Source organism: Nesoenas mayeri (assembly GCF_963082525.1).
Source record: "Nesoenas mayeri genome assembly, chromosome: 3".
Classification (NCBI taxonomy): domain Eukaryota; kingdom Metazoa; phylum Chordata; class Aves; order Columbiformes; family Columbidae; genus Nesoenas; species Nesoenas mayeri.
This window is the reverse complement of record NC_137544.1, coordinates 6,717,806-6,740,829: the sequence shown is the minus strand read 5'-3', so window position 1 is coordinate 6,740,829 and position 23,024 is coordinate 6,717,806. Positions and strand designations below refer to the sequence as shown.

The 23,024-nt window shown below is 44.2% G+C and overlaps 1 protein-coding gene across 1 annotated transcript; it reads left to right on the top strand.

The window, feature by feature from the left end:
* On the top strand, positions 1–22,395 carry CYP39A1 (cytochrome P450 family 39 subfamily A member 1; the record flags this gene model as incomplete). Its single annotated transcript, XM_080342888.1, has 12 exons — positions 1–177; positions 2,837–2,972; positions 5,073–5,247; positions 7,387–7,536; positions 8,326–8,419; positions 9,833–9,931; positions 11,766–11,856; positions 13,554–13,687; positions 14,553–14,648; positions 17,284–17,372; positions 21,381–21,468; positions 22,324–22,395. 12 exons carry the CDS (start codon positions 1–3, stop codon positions 22,393–22,395), a joined length of 1,401 nt encoding a protein of 466 aa, XP_080199014.1.
* Positions 22,396–23,024: the final 629 nt, after the last annotated feature.

Here is a 23,024-nt window from a genome sequence, read left to right as displayed (position 1 = left end):
ATGGCTCTTGCTCTCCTCTTGGCAGCGATCCTGGGACTTGTGATTGTAAAGGCTGTTTTGCTTCAGCTGAGAAACCCGAGCTCCCCTCCTTGCATCGGGAGCTGGATCCCTTGGTTTGGAGCCACGTTTCAGTTCGGGAAAGCTCCTCTGGAGTTTATAGAGCAAGCTAGAAGCAAGGTAACGGCTGTGGCGGCGTGTGTGCTCAGGGTGGCTGCCTGCAAGGGGAGAGGCAAAGAGAAACTTCTGTGTTCACTTTTTCCCTTTCCTGTCACATTTTATAACATTTAGCTGGTGAAGGTTCGGCTTTGTACCAGTAACATTGCTAAGTTGTGGATCTGATCAGGCACAATCTCTGTGCTGGGATCATCCTGTCAAGACCCAGCACCTCTGCTGTTTTGCTTTTAAATTCTGGCTACATGTTAATCTTGGTTTCAGATAATGTGGAAAGCCCTGTGCCAGATGCCGTGACCAGGAGACTAATTATTTGTGTGCCTAAAGTTAGGTGAGATTTCTGAGTACCAGCTGCTGTCTCCCAGCATTCGAGGGAGACACAGGAATGCTTGGCAGGCAGCTTTTTCCATCCTAAATAAATTACTAGAGACAGGCATGAAGATTTACCCCCTGCATGTGCATGCCTGTCTTCCTTCCTTCCTTCCTTCCTCCCTTCCTCCCTTCCTCCCTTCTTCCCTCCCTTCCTCCCTCCCTTCCTCCCTTCTCTTTCTTTCTCTGTCTATCTGACAGAGTCCAAATGATTCATTTAGATTAGATGCTTAATTTCTAGGCAGCTAATACTGACATAAACCTCATCTTCTTGTTTTCATTCAGTGATATCACCTGCTGCTGATGCAATATAGTCAACCTCAAGTGTTCAATACTGAAGGGTCACACAGCCCACTACTTGCAAAAAACTAGCTACAAATGTGACATCCTAAAATTTGAAAACAAAAATTAAGAAATACTGGATATTTTAAAATCTGATTTCTTGCTTTGAACTATTAGATTTCATATTTGTAAGTATTTCTTTGTATCATGGTTGTTATAAACTCATGATTTTAAGTGAAAGCAAAAATTCAAGTATAATCAGCTGAAGTGTAAGAATATCAAGAGCTGTCAATCGTGTATTAAAGCACATTGCGTCCACCTTAGAGTAAGCTCATGGATATGATCTGCAGTTTCTTGGCTACTTTGAGCTTAACAGGATGGTTTTAACCTTATATTATTCTGGCTTTCTTGATCTTTCATCTGTGCGTCTGAGGCCCCCAAAACAAGAGGGGCTTGGACCTGTTGGAGAGGGGCCAGAGGAGCCACAGAAATGATCCGAGACTGGAACAGCTCTGCTGGGAGGACAGGCTGAGAGAGTTGGGGTGTTCAGCCTGGAGAAGAGAAGGCTCCAGGGAGACCTTATTGCATCCTTTCTGTACTTAAAAAGGGCCAATAAGAAAGATGTTGTATGAACCTGTGGTGTTTCCCAGTCTTTGCTAAAAAACAGAGCAGTTTTGGAGGCCCTAAATCCTACGAGGGTTCTTATTTTGCTTTCTGTATCTCTGAATGTCATCAGGTCTCCTAAAATACCATTTCAGACAGAGCAGTAAACTGGGATGCGGTGTTGGCAGGCAATGCCCACGCTTCGTTGGTATCTGCCCATAACACAAGGATGGCAAATGCACAATTGCTCGACAGCTTGTTTCAGTAACTGATCTTATTATGTTAGAACATCAGTGTAATTATACCAGGACAGATGAAAAGTGTTTACTCAGGTGTCTGTCTCGAAAAGCAGCCCTCAGTAGAAGCTCAGTAATGAGGTGTAAGGAGCACACCCAGATCAGAGCGCTCCACCTTCTGCGTTTTCTTCCCAGCTTCTGGTTGTCAACAGCTTAGGGACTTCCTAGGCTGGAATTCGCATCCAGATGATCTGACTATCATAACCTGAACTTTTTGTTACCCTGGGTGTAATTTTGGCTTCACAGCATCCAACAGCAATGGATCCATAATTTAACCACGAACCACGTGAAGAAAGCGTTCTGTCTGGTTTAAAACCAAAAGGTTACTTCTAATAGGTGCCCACTAGCTTTTACATGGTGAGAAACTGAGAATACTTATTCTCTTTCCGCTTTTCCTGGGATCTAAACCATCTTAGTCTCCGTTAATTTGAACTTTCATTCATGCTTGCTGTGCATCCCTCTGGCTTTTCTAGCTCAGTATGTCCTGCTGAGATGGAGAGGGCAGAGAAGTGCACTGAATTGACGCTGTGGGCACACGTTGGGTTCAGATGTTTGCTGTCCTTTCTCTGCTCCTTTCCTAGCAAAAAGCTTTTTAGCTATTTTGATATTAATGTTTAAACACCTGTACAAGAAAGAAGTTGTTGGTATTAGCAGAACCTTTAAACTAGAAAAGAAAAAAACAAAACAAACACCCAAAATATTTAAAAGATGCAGAAGTAGGTCGTTTTTGTTGAAAAAATGTAGATTGAAATAGGTATGATTATAGATTTTTACAACGTGGGCACTTTGCTATGGCAGCCGAGGGATGCAGTAAATAATCCATCGCTTGGGTTCTTTAAATCCAGGTAGGTTTGAACTGTAATGTAATTCAAATATATAGTGTTATTGTGGAGAAAGAATCTCTTCTGCTCTGCAAGAGGTCAGGCAGGCCCTGGTGATGTTCACTTCTGGTTTGTAAATCTACAAATTTCGGTCTGATTCATGTTCATTTTTGTGCACTGCTGAGCCAAGGTGCATGAGAGCAGGAGGGGCCAGGTCTTCCATCCTGAAGTCCTGCTGGGGCTCACGTCAAACGTGTTAACAATACAGTAATGTGACATCTTTCTTTGTTCCAGCATGGGCCTGTGTTCACAATATTCGCTTTGGGAAAACGATTCACTTTTGTGACCGAGGAAGAAGGAACTGAAGCATTTTTTACATCTAAAGACTTGAATTTTGAACAGGCGGTACAACAAGCTGTTGAGAATGCAGGTAAATGAGATGTGGCGCTTTTTTTAATGGAAATCAAATCTAGTTACCCAGGACCATTAAAGCCCAATCCAAAGCCAATTATTTTTTTGATCATGCCTTAAATGGTTATCTTAACCCATGACCATTCTACAAAATGAAGGCGAAATGAAATTCCTTCATGTGGATCCAGCACCCTAAGCCTGCAAAGTGATTTGGATTCAGTCTTAAGGAATCAAAGGTTTCTGAACCAAGGACTGTTCTTACTGATGATAAACGTAAGCAGCCCCAGTTTGAGATCAGGTTCTTTTCTGTGGCTGGACACTCAAACTATGTGTACCAGGTTTGGAGCAATAATATGTTGTCCTATCACTTAATTTGAAAATCAGCTTGTAGCGATAATTAGTTTTTGCCCTGCAGTACAACAGTCATTAGGAAGGGACGAGGTATATATCCCATCTGCAGAGATGTGTTCTGTCAGCTTGTGTGCTTATATCCACGTGGAATCATGCAGACAGGAATTCTTTGAGTAGTTTGGCACTTTTGGATTGTGAAATGAGAGAGAAGCAAGTTGGCAGAGAGATTAAATCGCAGAATCCCTTTGGCTGGAAGGCACTGCTGATGATCACCGAGTCTAAGCCCCTGCTTGGAGCAATGTCAGTGACAGCAGGTTGCTCAGGGCTATGTCCAGTTGGGTTTTGAGTATCTCCAAGGATGGAGACTCCAAGGCAACCTGGGGTTCCTGTGTTTGACCCTCCTCACAATAAAAACTTTCCTATGTCTCAGTGAAATCTCTTGTGTTCCCATTTGTGCCCATTGCCTCCTGCTCTTGTCCCCATCTTCTTTACTCTCACCACCAGATATTTATCATAGAATCATTTCAGTTGGAAGAGACCCTCAGGATCATCGAGTCCAACCATAACCTAACCTAACTCTGGCACTAAACCATGTCCCTAAGAACTTCATCTGAATGCCTTCTAAACCCCTCCAGCGATGGTGACTCCACCACTTCCCTGGGCAGCCTGTTCAATGCCTGACAACCCTTATCTGCAGTGATAAGATCGCCCTGAGCCTTCTCCTATCCATGCTGAACAGTCCCAGCTCTCTCAGCCTCTCCTGGTATCACTGAGATGATCTACTATAGCATGAAGACCCAAACTGTTTTTTCTTGGATTAATATATTTTCTTGTCAGTCAGTTTTGTGGAGCACATGCTTCTGTACATCCACATGGGAGCTGGAGGGAAGTGTCTGGATTGCTGATTCTGGCACTGAAGCTTCTACCAGTTACACAGACTGGTAGAAGCAGAGGGCTCACCAAAGTCTTTACAGGGTTAGAAGGAAGTTTTCTGGGAGTTTCAGTCTAGGGAAATTAGGGTTAAGGCATTTAGAGTCCCAAGTTATGTATAAAGAATTTTTACTCTATCTTTCAGTGAAAATCTACTTCATCATAACCCTGAGCCAGCACTGGGCCCTTGTGGCCAAGAAGGCCGATGGCATCCTGGGGTGTATTAGAAGGGGGGTGGTCAGTAGGTCAGAGAGGTTCTCCTGCCCCTCTACTCTGCCCTGGTGAGACCACATCTGGAATATTGTGTCCAGTTCTGGGCCCCTCAGTTCCAGCAGGACAGGGAACTGCTGGAGAGAGTCCAGCGCAGGGCAACAAAGATGATGAAGGGAGTGGAGCACCTCCCTTATGAGGAAAGGCTGAGGGAGCTGGGCCTCTTTAGCTTGGAGGAGACTGAGGGGTGACCTTATTAATGTTTATAAATATATAAAGAGTGAGTGCCACGAGGATGGAGCCAGGCTCTTCTCGGTGGCAAACAATGATAGGACAAGGGGTAATGGGATCAAGCTGGAACACAAGAGGTTCCACTTAAATTTGAGAAAAAACTACTTCTCAGTGAGGGTGACAGACACTGAACATGCTGCCCAGGGGGATTGTGGAGTCTCCTTCTCTGGAGACATTCAAAACCCGCCTGGACATGTTCCTGTGCGACCTCACCTGGGTGTTCCTGCTCCAGCAGGGGGATTGGACTGGATGATCTTTTGAGGTCCCTTCCAATCCCAAACATACTGTGATACTGTGATCTACTTCCCAAAACATTTCTGTTTCTTTTTGTATTTAGTTTCTGTCCCTGCAGAAGCATTTTACCAGAACCACGGGAACATCTACAGCATGATGAAAGGAAAAATGGCTCCTTCTAATCTGCACGTGTTCACGGGCACTTTATGTGAGGAACTACATGAGCACATGGCACAGCTGGGCACGGGGGGCACAGGCGACCTCAATGACCTGGTAAGGTAAGGGAGCTTTGCAGCACATCTCTAATGTACAGGTAACCTATATGGGAGCAGAGATGTCACTGTAAAGCTGGTGGAACTCAGGCTCACAAGTCTTAGAAAAGTTGTGTCAGGATACTCATCACTGCTTCACAGTTTCAGATGGCGCACTGAGTGGACAGGGTTTCACCCAAAAGTGTTTCTCCCAGAGGGGGGAACGTCTGAATTTCCTATTTGGAAGAAAAAAGGGAAAAAAAGACAGACTACAGCATCTTCCAACAAACGCTGTTTCCCAAAAGATGGGACGAAAGTTTCACATGTTTAAAGAGAACTTATGAACAGACAAAATGCTTGATCTTCAGCAGGGTGAAAACTTTCCTTGCATGTTTTGGGCCAAGCGTAGCCCAAAATTTAAATAAGACTTCTGCAACTGATTTTGCTGCCCAAACTTCATCCTTCATGGGAAAAAAATCGCTTAACTGACAGTTTCATGTGACAAAACCAGAGCTTTTAACTCCTCCTCCTTCCTTATCACCTGGAGTAATCCCTGTATCTTACCGGTCTATCAGGACTACAATTGCCTTTGTCTTGGACCTATTTCTAAGATGTCCAGGTTGTCTTTTGCTGACATTTCCTGCATAATACATCTAAGATACAGCTTTTTACTGCACCTAAACCATAGAGCACCTGTCACTTCAATTACTGCAATTTGGATTACCTGGGAAAAATGTGGGGGAAAAAGGGCTTTGAAACCCCCCAGCCCTCAGTCCCACTGGTCTCAATAATGGGCTGCAAACCCCCCCCATCCCATGGTGTTCCCCCACTGTCTTCTGAGAGCAGAGTCACATCTGCTTCTAGTCACAGGCTAGATGATAAGCTACAGAATCAGTAAGAGGCATCCCCAATAAATCTGTGCTGAGTGCGATCTGTTCTTATGGTTTTGCCAGATAGAAGAATTAGAATGCAGTGACCTGGATAATTGTTATTTAGCTTCCTTGAAACTAAATCTATAAAACCAGCAGGTGGCTCCATCTTCCTTATGATCTGTAGAAAAGCAAGAAAGTGAAAGAGCCATTGCCTGAAATCGTGTTTAGGGGTGGCTGGAACCAGCAAAAACTGCATAAGGGTTTCTCAGAGTTCAGGAGCGCAGGTGAAGGGGCCTGGCAAATGAGCTCAGAGTTTGCAGAATAACAGAGGAGCAAATAGGGAAGGAGTGAGACAAAAACAAAACAGAAAAAAAAGCATTGTTCAGTCCAGCAATGCTGCAGGCACTGAAGGATTTCTCGGGGTTTCTGGTTGTAGAAGGAGATGTACAATGCCCACAAGGTCCACATGGCCTGACCTGAAATATAGAGCTGGTCAATGGGGAGAAGGGGACCTCAGTGCCCACAGCCTTTCTGCTGCTGCTCAAGCGATCAGACATAAACTGAAGTTCAGTCAGACACAGAGGACTAGCCTGAGGTCCATGTGTCTCCCAGCCTCTGCTTAAAATCTGGGAGGAGAGCGTGAGCGAGGCAGGAGCCTTGTGCCAGCCCTTCTGTACTGGTGCGACGCTTGAGTCCTGCACTTCTAGAGTTGGCAATTCAACACGCCAGTCCTGACCTAAAACTTGCCACAACAGCTTCCCTACAGTCTCTAAGTCATAGAATCATAGAATCATGGAATGATTTTGGTTGAAAAGACCCTTAAGATCATCAAGTCCAACCATTAACCGAACACTGCCAAGTCCACCTCTAAACCATGTCCCTAAGTACCACATCTATGTGGCTTTTAAACACCTCCAGGGATGGTGACTCCACCATTTCCCTGGGTAGCCTGTTCCACTGCTTCACAACCCTTTTCGTCAAGGAATTTTTCCTAATATCCACCCTAGACCTCCCCTGGTGCAACTTGAGGCCATTTCGTCTTGTCCTGTCGCTTGTTACTTGGGAGATCAACCCCCTCCATACTACAACCTCCTTTCAGGCAGTTGCAGACAGTGATAAGGTCTCCCCTCAGCCTCCTTTTCTCCAGGCTGAACAGCCCCAGGTCCCTCAGCTGCTCCTCATCACACTTGTGCTCCAGACCCTTCAACAGCTTCATTGCCCTTCTCTGAACTCACTCCAGCACCTCAAGGTCTTTCTTGTCACGAGGGGCCCAAAACGGGTTTTGTCCTTGCAGGCATATCATGTATCCAGCAGTGGTGAACACTTTGTTTGGGAAAGGCATCTGCCCGACAAGTCAGACTGAAATCAAGGAGTTTGAAGAACATTTTCAGAAGTACGATGAGGACTTTGAATATGCTTCTCAGATGCCTGAGTGCTTCCTGAGGTAAGAGAGTGGAGGTGATGCACATGGTATACCCATCATAGGCATTTTGGCTGCTGGGATTTCAGCTGTGAGAGACATTTCCCCAGGAGGGTGATACACCATCTTTATCGATGGTGTGTCTTTGGGTCAGGCAGGCTTTCAGCTAGCTGCTGAAAGGAACCTGAAGTGGGCAGGGTACACCTTGAACCTGGCAGGGAGCAGCAGAACTGGGCAAAGAGCAAAGGCCTGAACCTAAACGTGACCTCCAAGCTGAAGGGGTCCCCAGTGATCCATCTGTCTGCTCTCTCCCACACCTTGGCTGTTTTCCCAGCAAACTGCTCCTGGGTTCCACAGCTGCACTGTCGCAGAGCTGGCCTTGGGTAGAGGCAACCAAACTCCAAGGGAAGGAGCCCATCAGGGCCATGACAGCACCTTGAGCACCTTAAAACAGCCTTCAGAAAGACCTAAGGATGCTCTGAAAATGTGGCCTTTATTTTCTCAGGTGAGGTCCCAAGATTGAACTAAACTAAAGCCACAAGGAAAACTTGTAGCATAATAGATCTGAAAATCTGGGAGTATTGCAGTCACAGGTCCTGGCTGCAAGGTGAGGCCTGGCCAAGGTGAAGGTCTCAGACGTGCTGTTCCTCATGTCAGTCAGCGCCACTGTCAGTCAGACTTAAGCTTGACTATTCATCAACTGACTGCTGCCCTGGGGCTTTTGGAAAGAAACCAAGGAGTCTTCATGGAAAAGGAAATGTTGGTTTGTGCTGCCTCCATTAAGTGCTTCTTGTTTGTTGCTTTTCTTTACAGGAACTGGTCTAAATCCAAAAAATGGCTTCTAAAATTATTTGAGAAAGTAGTGTCAGATGCTGAGAGGACCAACCCTTCAGAGACCGCATCCAAGGTAAACATCTGAGGCTATGAAGTAAGATGACTTCATTGTATATTCTGACTGAAGCGATAGAGGGCAAGAATTATTTCAGTACTGGAAGAAATAAGCCAAATATGTCAGCTTTGATAGCTGTACCTTGGTATTGGTGTCACCTGCAGGACAGACCCTTTGTTATTTAGTCCATTTCCTGCAGTTCTGGGGAATTTTAAGCCAAGGGTTCAGAGCTATGACCCATGGCCAGCCTCTGGTATCGCAGTGGAAAGAGGTGAGAGAAAGGCCTCTTTGGTTGTTTCTCTGAGGGCACCACGCTGTGAAATTTCAAAACCTTCCATGTACTATTTTTAAACCCTGGTGTAGAGTGAGTAGATCCTCCAGCAGCCAGACTAGTAGAAAATAGCAGATTACTGGATTGGAAGCCAAGTAGCCTAAATATTGATTGTGTCAGAGCTCTGATAGGTTGTCACCCTGGTTATTCTCCATAAGCTATGGCAGGAATTCCGTCTATACGGTTGACAGAAGCGAGGGCAGACTGGCCTGGGAATTTCGATCTACCAAATGATTATAGAACAGATCATTAAACAAAACAGGTTTTATTTAGACTTTAAAAGCTTTACATACCACGATTTCTTTCAGAAAATAAACCAGAATAATGGAAAGAAATGAGGCTGGAGAAGGGCTGGGGGGAGGTAAGAAGGTGCAGGAGGTAGGAGGCACGTACTTGGTGTCTTAGATTGGGTAGGAATTCAGAAAGAAGAGCGGTCATTTCTATTCAAGGTCAGCCTTTTCTCCCCTGAATACTAAACAAGAAGCTTTGCCTTGAATGCATGGTTGCCCTGTATTTAAACAAATACTATAAACAAAAGCTGATGTTAGAACATTACACAGTTGCTATAGTTTCAAAGAATATCAAGCCATTGAAGTCACTGGGTAGGTCACTAACAAAGCACCTGGAACTAGATCCGTCAGACCGTCTCTTCATAACAAGCACCCTTTTGGCAGGAACAGAGAGAACATTTTCTTCATCTGTTCAACTTGCTCAGTCCTATTTTCAGGTTCTTTGGAGAAGCAAAGCAGGAATTTCAAAAGAATAGAGATTTCCTTTTTCTCTGTTCCACATATAAGGGACAATGGGGAGTGGAGGAACCAAATCCCCCCCAAACTTGAAGAAAGTGGAGGGCAGGATGAGTGTTCAGTAGGGATTCACATGGTGTGTTGACTTCTTCTGGCCCTCTGCCTGTGAGTGAGTCTCCCTTTCTCTTGACCACTGTCACCTCTTCTTCATCACTACCAAAAAAATGTAACTACCATTAGTTCTCTTTGATAAACTAGTCTTATATTATATTCTTGAATTCTAGTAAGCCCTACCCTAAACTAGATTATAATATTTCTTTGGCAATACGCATTCTTATATTTTATTTATAACAGACACTACTGCAACATCTCCTGGATTGCTTGCAAGAAAAACATCTGGCTCCCAGTTATGGTCTCCTAATGCTCTGGGCTTCTCAAGCAAATGCTGTCCCCGTAAGTATGTCAGCTGGAGAAACACCTTCTCTCTGTCCTGTCCAAGAGCCTGTATTTGGGAAGCGAAGGCTTTGAACCAGAGGTCACACATGCTGTGTGTGTCCCAAAGAAGGGATTATCACGCCCACACGCATCTCTACAAATATACCCAGGCTGCAGTGTCACAGATCAATGACAAGAAAAGCTCTGCGTGTACTTTTCCTAAATTATTATGTCCCCTATCATAACATTTGGGCAACATATGTCTCGTAGCTATTAGGATCACTGTCTTAAGCTGTGAAGAACATTTAACTCTGTTTTAAATAGCCTGGCGTTATCAAAAGTGTAATATAGATTAACTTCATCTGTGTAGAAATCCTGGAGTGAATTTGGCTCTTTTGCTTTGGGGGATCTGCTGGACAAATAGCAATGTTGCTTCAGAGGGAGAAAAGCAACAGTTTGATTCTCTTGCCACTTAAGTTTTGTCTCTATTAGAAATGAATTTGACAGATTAATGATCCAGATACATGTACGCTAACGAGCCCAATATATCTACCACAGCTCAGGCCGACCAAAGACATTTATAGGAATTTCTCAGATGAGAAATCCATAGCAGCAACAACATCCTTTATTTACCATGACTACTAAGCTTGTTCCAGCACAGTTATGTCCATTACAGATGTGATTTAGAAAAAAAATGATGGTGAGTTATTTTTATATGTACTCCTAATGGATATATCTATGATTTTTGTAGACTGGATATTAGTACAATTTACCCTAAAGGAATTTAATCAATTTTAGTGAGATTTCTTTGAGTTTACATGTTGGTCTAAGTGAGAGGCACAGCCTGCCGTCTATTACAGGATAACTGACATTCCTTCCACAACACTATCATTACTTACTCCTGTATTATTCCGCTGTAAATAGACATACGGATATTTCGTTGTTTCTCAGAATAGTCACAACCACCGTTCTGGTGACTAAAATGACAAAAAAAGGCCTTTCACCTTCCAAGGGGATTTTTTACAAGCGCATTAAACCCTTTTATCTGCAACGATTCCGTTTTACCTCCTCAACCCGTGGAGCAAAACCCCAGTGTCCACGCACTGTACAAGAAAACCAAGCTACCAGATTCGTTTTGCCGGAGGAGGGCGGCATCCACGGGGGGCTGTTTGGGAAATACCAGTCCAGCTCTCATCCCTCAGCAGCACAGATGTCCCACGACCAGATCTGCGTGCAGACGACGTCTCCCGCCAGCTCAGCAGGAGGAGAGAGACTCCTGGCAGCGCCGCGAGTCCTTCTGCTTTCATCCCGCTTAAGAGGATTTTCCCCTTTCCTAAATTTCTTGATTTTCAACTTCATTGCATAATCAGTTAGCAAATTATTTCTAAAAGGGATCTGCTATCGCTTGTTTTGCTGTTAAAGTTTTCTTGCCCATTTTAGTGTGACTCACGGGGATAATGCTCTACAAAACATTTAACCCCATTTCTGCTAATATCGGTAGGAATTTACCATTTAACTTTTTTTTCCATTCATGCAGCTGAATCTAATCACACACAATGATTTAGTAATTCGTCTTAACACCTAGTTATTTGATATTAAAGAAAGGGTTCTCTGTTTCAAAGCCAAACCTATGTAATGTTCACTGAATATAAGTACACAGCAGACCAATAAACCTAATCTCCCAGGATCTGCATCCTTGGATGTGGATTTACCCAGGAAACACAACTCCCTGTACATCACAGCTGCAACAGGCAAATCAAAAAAATGTTTTCACCTGCCTCTGTGATTTGCTACAAAGATACTGTAATTCTGTTCCATATTCCTGAGTTAAAGTACTTTCATCTCTGTTTAGATTGCATTCTGGACCCTTGTTTTCATACTCTCTCATCCTTCCATTTACAAGAAAATCATGGAAGACCTGGCTTCTGTTTTTGGCAAAGCAGGTAATAAGTCAGATCGTGTCCTTCTGGAACCTAGAAATGATATATTTGGTGTTGGCCCAGCACATGGTCAATAAGCAATGGCTGGGAATAATCACAGAATCATAGAATCATTTCAGTTGGAAGAGACCCTCAGGATCATTGTGTCCAACTATAACCCAACTCTGGCACTAAACCATGTCCCTAAGAACCTCATCTACACGTCTTTTAAACCCCTCCAGGGATGGTGACTCAAGCACTGCCCTGGGCAGCCTGTTCCAATGCCTGACAGCCCTTTCTGGGAAGAAATGTTTCCTAATATCCAATCTGAACCTTCCCTGGTGCAACTTGAGGCCATTTCCTCTCATCCTATCACTTACTACTTGGGAGAAGAGACCAACCCCCTCCATGCTACAACCTCCTTTCAAGCAGTTGCAGACAGTGATAAGGTCTCCCCTCAGCCTCCTGTTCTCCAGGCTGAACAGCCCCAGTTCCCTCAACTGCTCTCCATCACACTTGGGCTCCAGACCCCTCACCAGCTTCATTGCCCGCTCTGCACTCCCTGCTGAGGATACAACTGATAACAGAGTCCAGCTCCACGTTTGTTACTCAGTATATGCTCAAGACATTTTTAAGCAAAACTACTTTTGATGTTAGCAAAAGAAGACAGAAAAGGTAGAAGACAGAAAAAGAACTATATGTGTTTGTCGGTTCATTCCACACCTACCGTTTAGACCTAGCTTTGTATTAGCCAGTCTTGGGCTTTGTCCATTCATCTATTGTAGCGTCACATTAGGTCTTTCCGTTCAGCTGCTTTTTATGGTGAGACCCTGTCCCAGGTTGGCCAGAGAGGTGGTGGATGCCCCATCCCTGGAGACATCCCAGGCCAGGCTGGATGGGGCTCTGAGCAACCTGATCTGGGTGAAGATGTCCCTGCTCATGGCAGGGGTTGGACTGGATGAGCTTTGAAGATCCCTCCCAATCCAAACTATTCTATGATTTTAGGATTCTATGGTCCTATTATTCTATGGTGTGATGTCACCAGAGTTACAGCTATTCTGTGGGGGGAAACAAAATAAGGTCAGGAGCTGTTTTGTTTTCTCTCATTTGAGGCCAATTCATCCTGCATGATTCACCCCCACATGGCTGATCTCTTTTCCTCAAAAGCAGTCACTTACTGGCAGCAGTCATTCGTATGTACAGTCCCCTGAACAATGCTTAGACTTTCTCAGAAGACTCTTAGTTGACATGGGCCAAAACCCCATCAAGGAATATGCCAATAATTAACCCGTAAGGATAATCAAGAGCAACTTCTTAAGCCTTTCTCCTGGCCCTGTTTTATTTGCTAGTGTCAGCAGAGCCCAAGAGCTCAGCCAGGGCTGCTTGTCTTGGTGTTCACGGTTCCTGAGATTTGCACGCTGTGTCCTACCAAAGTACCGAAATAGTCCAGGGGCTCCTGACTTCCTAAATGACCTTTGTTTGGCCTCTTCTGGCCAGTGCCATATGTACACCAACCTTGGAGTTATTAAATATCTACAACGGCTTTTCTTAAGTTGCACTGATTTTGGTCCATTTATTTGCTTTGAAATATAAAGAAAATTTCTGGGTGCAAACAAGGTGTTAAAATCTTGAGGTATTCCATCAGAAAGTCTAAAGCAAGACACATCAGTGTGTATCAAAACAAGTATGAAGTCTAATTTTTACACAGAGTCTTCTTTCAGGTAAAGGTAAAATAGAAGTCTCTGAAGAGGACCTTAAGAAGCTCCCTTTTATTAAATGGTGCGCTTTGGAAGCCATACGGCTGAGGTCTCCAGGTGCAATCACCAAGAAAGTAGTAAATCCAATAAAAATTCAGGTGAGTTTTGTTGGTTTTTGGTTTAATCCAAACTGCTGCTGTGTGATTTGTCTAGAAAGTGGCCTCCCAAAAGATCTGGATAAAATTAACAGAGATATTCCACAATGTCACATATATATTCTGTTTCGGTTTAGCAGTTTTGTTCATCATCATTAATTTAACCATCACTAATTTAGGAGTGGTTTTGCTTCTCTTGTTCTCAGTCTTACCTTCAATTTTGAATTTATTTTAGGTGGAATTGAATTGAGCTGGAAACGCTGTGCTTATAGTATATGAAACAGTAAACAGACACTACAAATATAGTAGAAGGGGCCACAGTTTAGTAACTAATAAAACTGATTTTCTGTTTGCCCTCTATATTGCCATTCATAAGGGGAGTGCCAGTGTTCGGGAGTCTAACAAATAAATATCTGGGAGAAAAACATTCTCTTAAGCAATCAGCACTCATACCTATTTAAGAAATTACTGAAATCCCATAAAGGTCTACTGTCATATAAGTTTTTATATGAATTTATTTGCATTTTGAAGGCAGCCTTTAACAAAAGATGTAGCAAAAAAACACCAGTTCACATGATACATCAAGAAGCAGGAAATACAGAAGTAATATTTCTATTATTTCTATACATGAAAAAACAAATTAGAACAAAAATAGTCTTTCCACATTCTCCACTGTTTAGCTCTTGCTTTAAAAATAAGGGCGACAGCAAGAAGAAGCTTCAAAGGTCATACGCCCACCATGGCTTCACCAGCCTCACCTGCCCTCTCTTAGGACCTTCTGCTGAAGGAACAGATGTACTTAAGAGGGACTGGTTTGTGAGTTGAACCCCTGATCTTCTGTTTCCTTAGAGCTTTCTCTCCTTTTCAGAATTTCACCGTCCCTGCAGGTGACATGCTGATGTTGTCGCCATATTGGTTGCACAGGAATCCCAAATATTTTCCTGACCCAGAGATGTTCAAACCTGTAAGTTGTGACTCTTACTGGGGGTATGTTGCTGTCTTTTCTCCTCTTCACTTATTTCACAACAAAAGCATAAGGACAAATTGGGTTTTAAGTTGGTTATTCGCTATCATCTGGAGGGTGGCCCTGCGTGCAGAGGTGTGCACAAAAAGGAGCAGCCTGTAGATAAGCCAGACTTTAAAGTTCAGTTACATATTCCAGATAATACGGTACTAGTTTATATCCCTTTGATCTTGATTCAAACCCCATGATGGAAAGACTTCCCTGACTTCACTGTTGAACCCACCTCCAAATATTCTCGAGAATAAGATCGAGAGAGGTCCTCCTTCCCCTCTACTCTGCCCTGGTGAGACCACATCTGGAATATTCTGTCCAGTTGTGGCCCCTCAGTTCCAGCAGGACAGGGAACTGCTGGAGAGAGTCCAGTGCAGGGCAACAAAGATGATGGAGTGGAGCATCTCCCTTATGAGGAAAGGCTGAGGGAGCTGGGGCTCTTTAGCTTGGAGAAGAGGAGACTGAGGGGTGACCTTATCAATGTTTATAAATATATGAAGGGTGAGTGCCACGAGGATGGAGCCAGGCTCTTCTCGGTGGCAAACAATGATAGGACAAGGGGTAATGGGATCAAGCTGGAACACAAGAGGTTCCACTTAAATTTGAGAAAAAACTTCTTCTCAGTAAGGGTGACAGACACTGAACAGGCTGCCCAGGGGGGTTGTGGAGTCTCCTTCTCTGGAGACATTCAAACCCCACCTGGACATGTTCCCGTGCGACCTCACCTGGGCGTTCCTGCTCCATGGGGGGATTGGACTGGATGATCTTTTGAGGTCCCTTCCAATCCCAAACATACTGTGATACTGTGTGATTCTCCTCTCCCTGGCAGCTGCCTGTACAGCTCATTTCCACGTAGTTCTCCAGGTTCCGTGGTCTTTCCAGTGGGATAATTGCTGGTAGGTATTAGCTCCGCTAATTCAGCAGCTCATCTAGAGTTTCTTGGTTATTATTCCACTCCAGGTGGCCGCGTGGGCAGGTGTGTAACTGCTCTTTTTAGCATCATCCGCTGTAGAACCATTCGTCTTTTTTTACAGAAATACATCAAGCAGGAATTTAAACAAAACTTCTAGCAAACTCTTCACCAGTTTGAAATCCCTCATAACAATTCCTGCCTGTTTGAAATCCCGAACAGAAAGCTTGATACAGCAGCTTATTTCTCCAGTAGCTTTTTTGTTAAAAAGCAAGCTTTTTTAAGAAACTCACCCTTTTTTCCATGAGGAATAGGGGACTGCCACTTGGACACTGCTATTCCAAATGATGTTGCCTTGCTTCATCACCACTGAGGGTTTTTTTCTTGCTTTTATTGGATTTTAATGCTGACAGATTTCTTCTTCAGAAAGCTCTAAACAGCCCCAGCTGAACAAAAAAACATCCAAAATAAACAAACACAAGATTACATCTTCTCTGATACAGCTTCATCGAAGGAGTTCACCACCACAAACTTGACGGGCTGTTACTTGAAGGCCTTGGTAGAGCTGCAGTGAGTTTCTGGAGGCTGGTACAGTTTGTCACCCACCATTTGAGAGATTTACTTCTGTCATTGTCACCCACCCAAACTTTAGCCCATATTGCCTTGTTCCCTGTGTTGTTCCTTTTCTCTTAAAGCAACTCAGGATGGAGCAAGGAGCTCTGTGGGTACACACAGCCTGTTTGTGTTGAGTTCATTTTCTCACACTCTGGCTTGCACCTGAGAACGGGGCTGTGCAGTCCTTGTGTTCCTCTGGTGTGACAGCTGATACAGAACCACAGAATCAAACTGGTTGGGGTTGGAAGGGACCTCTGGAGATCATCCAGTCCAACCCACCTGCTAAAGCAGGTTCAGCAGAGCAGATCACACAGGAATGTGTCCAAGTGGGTTTGAATGTCTCCAGAGAAGGAGACTCCACAACCTCTCTGGGCAGCCTGTTCCAGGGCTCTGGTATCTCAAAGGAAAGAAGTTTCTCCTCATATTCAGATGGAACCTCCTGTGCTTCAGTCCGTGCCCGTTGCTCCTCATCCTGTCGTTGGGCACCCCTGAACAGAGTCTGGTCCATCCTCTTGACACCCACCTTGAGATATTTATAAACATTGATGAGATCCCCAAACACCTTGTGTTTGTGCACAGCATCTTAGAAATGGTTTGTGTGCAAGATGCACATGAGCTATTTGAGTGCTGTGATACAATGTTATGGCTGACAGACAGTTCCAGTTGAACATTTGCTTTGAATATATTTATATATATATATATATATATAGCATATATTTAAAAGGAGAAAGTCACATTTTAATAGGCATTTCAACAGCTTGAGATGCTGGATTTAGAAAAATGGGGAGGATAGGAAGAACGCTTGAGGGGTGATTTTGAAAACCCCTCCAGCACTTTGAGCCACCTAAGTATGTTTCCAATGGCACCCTCATTTCTTTCCCTGAGTCGCTGCTGACTTGAATCCAGACTTTTAATACTAACAGGTTGAATGCAAAAAAAATGGCATTAATGCAACTTTGTGTTGAGGATTAGCTGTCCAAGGTCATTTTTAGCTTGCAGAAATAAAGTTAAGCTTTATTTATACAAGGCCGATTTGGAAAAAAATGTTTCTTCCCACAGGATCGTTGGAAAGAGGCAAATTTAGAGAAGAATGTTTTCTTGGACAGCTTTGTGGCATTCGGAGGAGGGAAGCATCAGTGTCCAGGAAGGTCAGTGAAACAGCTGGGGTTTATTTATTCCCAAACCCTGCAGAGAACAACTCTCTTGAACTGGGCTCCTCTTACACTTGGAGAGAAAGTGTTTTCATTGCTTTGCTCTTTGTTGGTCCCTTAATGTTCAGTATTATCAGGACCTTGTTTAAACTGACTTGGAAGTGGTTTCGTTCCTGGAAAAGACAGGTTAAGTCACGACGTAAAAACAGAATCTGAGACTAGTGTATCAAAGGATATCCCCAGGGAGGAAGGTCAGCCCAGCTCTGCTGCTTCTGAGGTGTCTTTTCATCAAGGCAGAGTTGTTCCACTTAGGAAAAACGCCAATTTGCAGACATTTAGGTTGCCGTAAACAAGTACTAAACTAACCTAAAGAACATTTCTCTAGTCCGAGACTCTCTTTCCATCCTCTGTGATGCCACTGGCGTCTTTGCTGATCTTCAAATGTCTTAACTGGCTCCACTCTGTTTGAATCTTGTCTTTGCATTAAGGCCCACGCAGTTGTACAGTGGCTTAAATTGCAGATCCTGTCTCTCTCCACTCCTCCGGCAATGCCAGCCTTGATGCTTCCTGCATTCCTTCTGCTGTTTTCTCTGCTCTCCCTCTTCCTGGAGCAAGTCCCAGGGAGCCAGCTGCTCCTCCTTTCTGTGTTCAAACAGCTCCCTGCTCAATTCTCTGCCTTCAAAACCTCGTGTCCTCTAAGAAGCAAGTAACCAAGAACCCTTAAAATGAGTCCATTTAACTCAAGAGACCCATGTGGAGCAGGGAACCTAGAGGGTGTTGCAGAGGATCTGCCTTCTTGAACCTGCAGCCTACAGCAGGCTGGACGTGAGTGTCAGAGAAACTTTGTGAAGGCATTAAAGACATAAACAAAATGAATAAAAGTGCCTTCACCATTGAGGTTTGCCAGAGGAACGTGCTCACTCGCTGCCGTGCCTCCGTGGCTCGTACTGTATTCCTGCGCTAAATGTGAGCGCAGCCCCGTTCCCAGCGAGGTTGACAGCAGAATTCACAAGAGGCATCTGAAGGTACAGGACAAGCTGCAAAACAATGTTTCTGAAAGCTGCTGGTTTATATATACTGACCTATTTCTTTGTTCAGGCTGTTCTGTGGACTCTGATAATATCTTAAGTTTATGGTTAGAAAGAAAATGATAACATTTCTACATAGAAAACAGATGGAAAATCTTTCATGCTGACTGACAAAAAGTCCTTTCAAACATTTTGGCAGTCCACATAACACACCCCTTCATGCTTTTCAGCAATAACTCCAAAAGTATAACGTGGTGGTCTTTGAAGAAATTAAATCAAGGGATGTATCTAGATCCCAGGTTGTAGATTTCCTTGGTATGACTGAATGAAGCAATGACATTTCAAGTTTAATTCAAGTTTTCAGTACTGGGATTTATAAATGAAATGTATGGAACATTTAATGTCTCTGTTGCAAAGATTCATCGTGAAATTAAAAGCTAATTTAATCAAACTCAAAGCTAGAAAATAACTTATCAAATATTCTAGCAAACTGACATGGGAAGAGCTCCCAAAAAGCCATTTCTGTGCCATCTTTTTTAACCCAAAGGAAGAATTTTATGGTGGTGAAGCTACTTTTGTCTAACCAGGTGACTAGTGCCTGTGTGACTGTGCTGATCTTGCACGGCTCCATGTGTTGGCTCTGGTTTTATGGTGACACTGTAAACCCTGCAGCACAACGGCCATGATTTCAGTCTCAAACTGAAGTGGTTGTGTCACAGAATCATAGAATGGTTTTGGTCATTTTGGTTGGAAAAGACCTTTAAGACTGTCAAGTCCAGCCATTAACCTAACACTGCCAAGTCCACCACTAAACTCCCTAAGAACCCCATCTCCATGTCTTTTAAACATCTCCAAGGATGGTGACTCCACCACTTCCCTGGGCAGCCTGTTCCAATGCCTGACAACCCTTTCTGTGAAGAAATGTTTCCTAATATGCAACCTAATCTCCCCCTAGTGCAACTTGAGGCGGTTTCCTCTCGTCCTGTCACTTGTTACTTGGGAGAAGAGACCAACCCCCTCCATGCTACAATCTCCTTTCAGGCAGTTGCAGACAGTGATAAGGTCTCCCCTCAGCCTCCTGTTCTCCAGGCCAAACACCCCAATTCCCTCAACTGCTCCTCATCACACTTGTACTCCAGCCCCCTCACCAGCTCCATTGCCCTTCTCTGAACTCTCTCCAGCACCTCAAGGTCTTTCCTGTAGCAGGGAGCCCAAAACAGACCCAGGATTCGAGGTGCAGCCTCACCAGTGCCAAGTACAGTGGCACAATCACTTCTCTAGTCCTGCTGGCCACACTATTCCTGACACAAGCCAGGATGCTGTTGGCATTTTTGGCCACCTGAGCACATGCGGGCTCATGTTCAGCTGCTGTCAGTCAACATCCCCAGGTCCCTCTCTGCCAGGCAGCTTTCCAGCCACTCTTCCCCAAGCCTGTAGCTCTGCCTGGGGTTGTTGTGACTCAAGTGCAGGACCCGGCACTTGTACTTGTTAAAACCTCAGATAATTGGCCTCAGCTCATAGTTCCAGCAAGTCCAAACACATCCCTGCCAAACCAGTGAGGATGGCTCAGAGGCAGGACCTTAAGCACCAGGAGCCCAGGACCACGCTGTGCAAGCAGTGCAGTGGCTATAAGGAGCCCACCTTTGTATGGTGCTGCCAGCATGGCATTTGCATGAGTAAGTCCTGCCTAACCTGAGCTAGACATGAGGAAGAAATCTTTTACACTGAGGGTGGTGAAACGCTGGCCCAGGTTGCCCAAAGAGGTGGTGGATGAACCATCCCTGGAGACATCCCAGGCTAGGCTGGACGGGGCTCTGAGCAACCTGATCTGGTGAAGATGACCCTGTTCATGGCAGGGGTTGGACTGAATGAGCTTTGAAGGTCGCTTCCAGCCCAAACTGTTCTATGATTCTGTGAGCTAATTTCCATTGAAATACCTCTGCACTGCATTCCCCCAAGCTCAAGGTAATTCCAATGTGAAATCACAGAGATAATTTGGGTCTGAAGCTACGCCAAAACAAACGAGCATCCTCCCACTGGGGAGCAGAGGGCGGCTCAGCGCGCAGATCAGGATGGCTCTGCAGGAGCGAGCTTGGGTCTCATGGGACTTATTAGCTGCTTCTTCACACCTGCCAGGACAAATCCAGCTGATGCCATGTGCAGTCATGTGGCCTTCTCCCCAGGGAACTCACCACTAGCCAAGTTTTCCAGCATCTCTCAGATAATGGAAAATAAACTGTGTAGAAGAGCAAGGTAGTATTACTGTTTTAACTAAATATTTAAGACTTAAGTCTAAATTCTTCAAGTGAGTGATCCCATGACCCATAGGTACATGCTAGCACCTGTAACGCAGAAAGCTCTTGTACATATCAACAGAAAAAAATAATGGTGTGGAGGAGTTCACCTGCAGTTATTGGAAATCTTCTCCAGATGACTAAAAAAGACCTTTCTTGAGAGTGTTACAGGAAAAAATCGTGCCCTTGGGTCTCACACTGCATTCTAATGCTGACGCATTAAATACTAACTCCCGCTGCCACAGCTACTCTGATGTCATCAGGCTCTCAGCTGCATTATATAACTTTATATAGCACAATTAGTCATATAGCCTTTTCTATATTTGACTGTCTGCTCACTCCTATGAAGTTATTTCAAGTCAGCAAGCGTTAGAAGAACATAAATGTTTACACAGTGGAAAAACCCATAATGATAAGAGGCTGTTTTAAAATTAGGGTGTCGGAGGGAGACTGTCAGTCTGAAGTTTCACCGGAAAGAAGGGGCAGCCGCTACATTCGTGTTCTTCGCTGTGGAATGAAGCTGAACAAAGCCACAGCATATTTTCCTACTGAAGATAAACTTTCAGGCAGAACTAAAGTGTTGGAATATAAAATGTGTCAAAGGCACCCTGTGCCTTATCTGATGATAACACACGTGTGACGGTCAGGCTGGATGGCTGAGGTTTTCCTCCCTTTCCTTGCAGGTGGTTTGCCATCATGGAAATCCAGTTGTTTGTTGTGCTCTTCCTGTACAAATACCAATTTGTCCTTTTGGATGCAGTACCAAAGGAGGTAAAAAATCCATACATTTATATAGCATTCCACGTCTTTCTAGCCTTCATTCATCATGCTTAGCTGAACAACCATGCTCAGCTGTGGTTATGGATAATGAAGCAAAATGTTGAGAGTGTTAATAAAATGTGTAACGAGTAACTCGATCTTTGTTTTAACTCAGACAACCCATAGTAACTCCAGCAATGTCAGTGGGGCTGCACTGTCTGTACAAGAAAGCGCTTGCAGGAGTATTTTGTCTTATAATTGCCTAAACATTACAAAAGATTTTATAATTGCTTTCTACCACTCAGAAGAACAATGAATATGGAACTGGAATATTAATACTTAAAGATATGAAATCAGATGCAGCATTCACAGTGTTATTCCACTATATATTCAGTGGTGGAAATGATTAGGGTGAGATGTAGGAGCAACACAGAAAGATTTTCCCATTAAGGGAGAGTGGTATAATCTCCACTTTCAGCAGTAATTTCCTTCTCCATTTGCACTGTGTCCTTTCCATTTTCAAAAAGTTATTGTTCTTCACAAACATGGACTGTTGTGAAATCAGTGTGTCTGCCTGTCACAACCTCGACGTGACACACATGCCCTGGAGCTAAACCACCAAGGAGAAGAGGGAAAAGTTGCGAGTAGCACAGGCTTTGCCTGATTGCCCTTTAGGCTGGAACTTAGAAGCTGGGAGAACTTAATTCCCCTGCTCTGCTTGAAGAAGGTGAGATGTTGATCTCAAGTGGTGGTAGGAAGTCCACCAAAGACCAAAGCTCCAAGAAAATGTTTATATCTTAATATTAAAGCACAATGATAATTCCATTACTAAATTAAGTGTTTCTACTTACTTTCTTCTTTTTACAGAGCCCTTTACATTTGGTGGGGACACAGCAACCCATGGCACCATTCCGGGTCCAGTATAAATGCCGGGATTGAAAGCTGCCCAGCATTAACTTACCTTCCTTTGCCAAACACCCTGGGATGGATGGACCACTGAGCTGCTTCCCGGCCCTACACCTTCAAATAGAATCATAGAATCGTTTTGGTTAGAAGTGACCCTTAAGATCATCGAGTCCAACCGTAACCGAACTCTGGCACTAAACCACGTCCCTAAGAAACGCATCTACGTGTCTTTTAAACCCTCCAGGGATGGTGACTCCACCACTTCCCTGGGCAGCCTGTTCCAAAGTCTGACAACCCTTTCTGTGAAGAAATGTTTCCTAATATCCAGTCTGAACCTTCCCTGGTACAACTTGAGGCCGTTTCCTCTCATCCTGTCACTTGCTACTTGGGAGAAGAGACCAACCCCCTCCATGCTACAACCTCCTTTCAGGTAGTTGTAGACAGTGATAAGGTCTCCCCTCAGCCTCCTGTTGTCCAGGCTGAATAGCCCCAATTCCCTCAACTGCTCCTCATCAGACTTGTGCTCCAGACCAGCATTGTCACCCTCCTCTGAACTCTGTCCAGCACCTCCAGACAGGTTCTTAGCAGTTCTTAATTTCACCTTTAAATGCTGTACACTCTCTGTGTTGTGGTTTGCCATACCAGTGTAGTCATACCTGTGC